Source organism: Cydia pomonella, chromosome 12, assembly GCF_033807575.1.
Source record: "Cydia pomonella isolate Wapato2018A chromosome 12, ilCydPomo1, whole genome shotgun sequence".
Lineage (NCBI taxonomy): Eukaryota > Metazoa > Arthropoda > Insecta > Lepidoptera > Tortricidae > Cydia > Cydia pomonella.
In genome coordinates, this window is record NC_084714.1 from 5,693,367 (window position 1) to 5,700,154 (window position 6,788).

General features: G+C 36.4%; 1 protein-coding gene across 1 annotated transcript; it reads right to left on the reverse strand.

The window, feature by feature from the left end:
- Positions 1 to 1,451: 1,451 nt before the first annotated feature.
- Positions 1,452 to 6,407, reverse strand: LOC133523342 (uncharacterized). The gene is made up of 2 exons (XM_061858864.1): positions 3,998 to 6,407; positions 1,452 to 1,607 (listed from the first exon to the last, which is right to left on the reverse strand). Exon 1 carries the CDS (start codon positions 5,543 to 5,545, stop codon positions 4,025 to 4,027), a length of 1,521 nt encoding a protein of 506 aa, XP_061714848.1. The 5' UTR covers positions 5,546 to 6,407; the 3' UTR covers positions 1,452 to 1,607; positions 3,998 to 4,024.
- Between the last annotated feature and the right edge of the window lie 381 nt (positions 6,408 to 6,788).

Consider the following 6,788-nt stretch of genomic DNA (forward strand, 5'->3'; position numbering starts at 1 on the left):
AAGTTTTTATCACATCGTACAAAGTATCGTAGTTTTATCTCGCAGCCACGGAATCCTAAAACCTCATGGAAACCCAAACAGGTTCCGTTCAACGAACCCACTCATTAGTTTTTGACCACAACCCTAACCATTTAAAAACGACCTAATCATACAACCTCCGCTAAAGGAAAATAAACTTTAAGTCACAAGCATAAGGTTTACATTCCGTTGGAGGGGACGTGAGATTTATTTTTTTAAAGCCAGGGTCACCAACTGGTTTTCTACTTTAAAAATTATTACTAGATGGTTCGAAATAATAAAATTCCTCTCTTGGGATTAGGAAATTCTTACGCCAGCCATAAGTCTGATATGTTTATAGGGCTTTTTTACATACTGGTTATTCTGACTGTTATGGTGATTCATTTGTATGGGACGCGCTGTGGCGAAACTGATGAATAGATACACGTTTTTTTGGATATTATTTACAAATTGGTATACTTATGGATGGCGTTTGAATATATTATTGATTTTTATTGGCGTAGGCACTGAGAGGTCATATTAATAATACTGGTGTCCATTTCTCGAACGGTCTAATAATATAATTCTGTTGCCATGGTAACCCATACGGCTTGACAGTTGGTCGACTAATAATATTAGTCTAATACCATTCGAGAAATGGGCCCCTACTGTACACACACACACACACACTAATATACTATACTCTGAAAGGCAATGAAAAAGTGTCATTTAATAAAGACATTTCCGTGCAAATGGATCATTTTCATTGCCCATGAGTGTATTTTTATTAGTGTGATTTTTTTTAATTACTTGGCGTTTTTTTAAGCAACTTTAAGATGGTATAGTTAGAAGCGGTTATTAAAGTCCATAAAACCATACATATCGTATAAAATTAAAATATAAATAGAGTTAGACCAAGATCATGCACTCTGCAGCGGTATTTTAAACATAAAAGTTCTATGAAATTATGACGGAGGTATAAACAACACTTGCACAGTTTGTTCTATCAAAATCGCTGCAGACTTATCTTGGTCTAACTCAGTGGTGGGCACTCTTTTGATTGTTGGATTGAACTCGTGGACCATAGTTAAGGAGTACCACTTAACTATTCCTTAACTTGCCGAAAAACTTAAGTGGCGAGTCAGGTCATAATCATAATGCCATGCCATCTCTTCCACTCTTAGATGGTCTTAACAAGGGTAAAGGAGATAGCATTATGATCTCAGTCGCCAGTTAGTTTTGCGGCAAGTATAGTTTTTATCGAACTTTGGACGAAATGTCTCATTCTACTAATAAATATTGCAAAGTCACGTCTAAAATTATCTATACGGACAAAGTGCCAAAAATATGTATACACTACCTTAATATATGGCCAATAAGGTTGTGTATACATATTTTTGACACTTTGTCCGTAACGATATATTTAGACGTAACTACAACAGGAATACAAGACGTAGGTGTTACTTTGGACATTTATTTGACAGTTACCTTTTCAAGCACAACTTTTGACATTTCACCTAACGGGAGGAGAAACATTTTCTAAGTGGTTGGGTTAGGTTAGATTATATACTTAGTTGAAACAAAGCGTAGACTCAAATTCGATCAGCGGTCTGAAAAAGACAATGGACATTATGAGCATACCCCGAATTTTTTGGTGCAGAAATGAAACTATTTGAACATTTCTAAGGCCGTTTGGAGCCTTACTACCTATTTTTTATTCATAGTTTGGTAACTATTTTACAATAAACAAAGTTATAAAAACACGAAATCGTTCCCGCACCCAACAATCCGGGGTATGATTATGAACACACACCGCACCCGAGGAGGCATTTTGCGGGCACGTCAGTTGTCAAAGAAAACTTTGTAGCCACAGTAAATTTACTGCCATCTTTAGACACATGATTAAAACTTTTAGAAAGCCTTTGATCCTTATATTTGAGTTTGACCCTTATTATTTCACTGACATGTGTTTAATTTGTTAAATATCAGTTAATAACGTTTGCATTATACATAAATAATTTTTCGAGTTGTCAAAATAATGTATTTAGTACTTAGTATTTGCAAAGAGAATTTAAGATAGAGGTGGATTGTCAAACAAAACTTTGTAGCCACAGTAAATTTACTGCCATCTTTAGACACATGATTAAAACTTTTAGAACGCCATCTCACTTTGATCATTATTATTTCACTGACATGTGTTTAATTAATTAATTTGCAAACGTTACTAATTGGCGTGCCCGCAAAATGCCTCCTCCTGCGGTATATGGTTACGAGAGAGAAATAATTACAAGTAGGCAACATTAACTTGGCTAGTACAGTCGTCATCAGATATATCGGATCGGTCGAGGTGATCAAAAATATCTGACCACGCACTCTAACGCATTGTGCAATAGGGGCGTGTTCAGATATTTATAAGCACTTTGGCCGCTTTGGATCAGATATACGATGGCGGCTGTACAAGACCAAGCTTTGATACAAATTATAATATTTTCACATAACTTTCCGGTGCATGCGACACTAAACTCAAAGTACACCAATCCTCAATTACTACCAATATTATAACAAACTATTCTCATAACGAATGAAACTCAAATGAACTTGTTACTAAAATGAACCGTTCTCGATTTGCACTTTCCTCAATATGGGCCAATTCCAAATGGACTGAAGCTCATAAAAACCGATACACAGAAGGCTCTTTTCCCAAAATACTCTAAATTTCAATCACAGAACACCCGTTTCCCATAATGATTGATTCACAAAACGGTCTTTTCCCAAAATACACTAAATTCTTGATTGTCATATTTTAGGAAAGGAATCGATGTCATCATTTATTGTTTCTTGAGATTCGCCATGGCCAAGAGGAGTTCCAGCACCGAAATTATTTTTATTGAGAAGCAAAACGGGCGCCCGCTCTCCTTTATGACGGGCACAGGTATAATTTTAGTCACGAGAACAAAGATTCAATGTATATGTTTGGAGGAAATCGCCTTCCTCGAAAATTTTTGAGCAGTAGTAGTCGTCCGCATTGCTCTATATAGTTCTATAAGGCAATACTGACATCTTAGAAAAATACTATTTACAAGTACTTTCAACATAAATAGTTTTCGCTGAAAAACTCTCTTTACTAAACATAAGTGCCGCGAATTTGATACGAATTAAAGAGCCCGGTAACTTTTTTTTTTTAATTTCACTCAATTTTTGGATACTATTTTGCAGCAAATTGTAATTAATATATTAGTATGTATACATATTTCATATGGAACCCTAAAAGGCAACGTACCCGTATAAAGTATGACAATCGTGAATTTGGTGTATTTTGGGAACATGACGTTTTGTGAATCAATCATTATGAAAATCGGGTGTTCTGATACTTTCCCGAATATCAAATTTAGGGTATTTTGGGAAAAGAGCCTTTTGTGTACCGGTTTTTATGACCTTCAGTCTATTTGGAATTGGCCCATATTGAGGAAAGTGCAAATCGAGAACTGTTCATCTTGGTAACAAGTTCATTTGAGTTTCATTCGTTATGAGAATAGTTTGTTATAATATTGGTAGTAATTGAGGAGTGGTGTATTTTGAGTTTAGTGTCGCATGCACCGGAAAGCTTACAGCTGTGATCTCCATACAATTTATAACCTCAAAACGCATAATTGTACTGAGATGACAGCTATCACCCAAGCTATGGGAAAAATAATGTAGTAGCGTTACTTAGTAAAGGACCACTTAGAAGTAAAAATATGCAAAACTTTATTGGGTTATGAGGGTTTGTTCATAATAAATAACTATTACCAAATTGAATATAATACATATTTAAATACTTAACTAAAGAAGAGACGCTTTCCAGATAGATTTTCGTACATTGACCCGCCTGTTGCTATCTCTATTGCACGCGCATAATTATATTGCTGTCAAACTCGCACAGTAACATTGACAACCGGCATCATAGGCGCTCAATAGAAAATCTATCTGGAAAGTGTCTGCATTAGATATGGTTTGGTACCTGTTTCAAAAAAAAATTCACGAGCAGTCACAGCTCTTCAAGTCTTGGCTTTTGACAACACATCTCTCCTGCACCACCAACGTAAGTTAACAGGCAATAGTTGACTGTGTACCACGCTTGGTAGCAAGAAGGAACCAGTTCACAAGGAGGATAGTGGTTGCAAGGACTTTGGATGATTTTTGATTGGTACTGTTGGCACTGGAAGATCATTTTCTCATGTTGGTTCATCATTCCAAACCTCGTATGTACCTTATTCATATTTTCTTCAGAGTACTGACTGGCTTTATTGTTGAAACGTTGCGGACAGCATTTGCAAGATGCTATAGGTTTTGCTACAGTTAATATGTCGCATTGCGTGTCTACATTTTCGCGGGTTATATATAAGCTTTTCAGGAGACGTGATGGATTTATGTACATGGCTTGCTGTCTCATACCTTCAGGTGGGAACAATGATTTTTGAGTGTTTTCTAGTATGGTTTGTAGTCCGTCCAACTTTGCCGAAACCCCCGTTTCTTTGAACGTCTTTGGTTTTTTGACCAGCATCCAATTTTTCCTCTTTCGTTTATTGGAGTTTAATTGTTGATCTTTCCACAGTTTTGATTCTTTGGACTGTTCTTGCTTTTGTCCCTCATACGTATCATCTGAATGCTTTTTCACTATTGAACGCGACTTATGTTTCTTTTTCTTCTTAAATGCTTTAATTACTCTTAAACTGTACTGCGTTTCCATGTGTGAGTGTGTACGTGCATCTGTTTTATTTTCAGTCAATATGTCCTTTGATTTCGTGAAGGTTGAGTTTTTGTGTATCAGATTGTCAGGATTATTATCAACTTTGGATACGCGAGAAGAGCGAAATGGGTTTTTCATAGGCCCCCGTTTCCAGGAACCATCGTAACACGTTTGTGTTACAGTTGTCTCAGATGATACATCCATTTTACTTTCCTTTTCTAAGGTAACCCCGGAACCAGAATTACTAGAATTGCGTTGTAGTGAGTTGTCTATAGCTTCATTTAAAAAGATCATGCGTAGTTTCTCAGAACTGTGATTTAAGCGGGGGAATTTCATGGGGCGATACCGTATACTCTCGGATTTTAAGCACTCCTCCAATAGCTTCTCTTTAAGGACATCTTCGATCTTTACAACAGTATATTCGGTATTTCGTACAAAACGCTCGGAATCTGCATCACTTATAGCTTCTTTTGAAATTGCGTCGCAAAGATAGTTTTTAAAACGTGCACCATGCATCAGCTCTCTGTGTATGGATGTATCGGTTAACCTGCGTGGCGATTTTTGTGGAGGAAGTGGTCTCACGCACAAGTTCTGTGCCATGTACATTTGCTTGCAACGGCGTTCGCAGCCGTCACATATGATTGGCTCTTTCCTTTGCCATGCATTTTTTGCTTCAGATATTTTTCTCCTTAGGAGGTTAGAGAAGCGAGAACAGCTTCTCCAACCGCGTTCCCAGCTGTTTAACCTGAATTTCACTTTAGAGGAGCGCATGAGTTTATGTCCGCAATTCGGGCAGCATGGGACATAGTCGACATCCATGCCAAAATCCGTATTTTTCTTCCGAAGGAGTTACCTGTACGAGGGTTGTAGAGTGCCTGATTTCTGCCTTCATCAAAGTCAGATCACCCTACAATGAAACTGAAAATAGAAACGTTACATTTTACTGTACATTTTAGACTTATTTTGATTATTTAGCTGATACGTTGATTTTTACATTTTAATTTTGTTTACATTACATTTTGCTTTCAATATGACATTGACATTTTATTTATAAATTCTTCTATGACTCAGAAATGAAAACTCTTTAGAATAAAAAGTCCTAAATAGAATCATTTTAATAAAGAGGTTAATTACTTCTCGTTTTTGATTCAATAAGGGCTTAGAGCATTTAACCAACTGGAGACGCCTGGTCTGTAATTTTCTGTACAAAACAGATGTATGGCTATTTGTACGTAATCTACAAATAGCTCTGTCAGTCAGATAAACGTCAGTCCATATAATAAGTATGAGGTATGACGTGAGTATGACCATTGGCCGAGATTTTCGACAGAGGGGGGCGCCATGTATTTCACACGCTTACGACATTTTGGTCGCGTGGTACATGTTGCGATTGAAACAATTTCATTGTTTGGTATGGCTTCTCTATTAATTACTCAATGGACCCGGGATTTTTAAACATGAATAGGAACGTCAAATTGAGGCAGATTACGAAAAACCAGATATAGCAATACTTCTAGATGTTAATATCAATCAGTAAAGTATTGGATAGCGAATTAACAAACAAATTAACTGTCAGATGAAAATCCCTGCAAAACAGCATTTTGTCTACCAGTTAAGCTTGTGAAACGCCAACGATGACTTTATTCGTCAGATAAGTGGAAAGTAGCTTATTCAGGACTTTACTTGGACATTGTGAAACAGGCTGTAAGTAAATAAATGGTATACGTATCATCGACCACAATATTAACTAACGATTGGTAAACCTATAGGTTTTTTGCGATTTTCCTTTAAATGTAATACAAAACGCGTACCTACTTATACATTTCCCAGAATTTTGTTATTACAAAAACAAGGTAAGGAATATAATGAAATTAATTTTCCTCTACTCCAATAACAATGTTCATGAATAACAGTTCGTGTCATCCAAGATGACGCGCAGAGTTGTTAAATCAAACCTGTAATAATATGCTAATACGAGTCAAGGTTCGCGTCTTCGTGAATGACACGATCTACTTACCTACGAGAAATGATAAATCAAATCGTTTAGTATGTTATTTGTTCG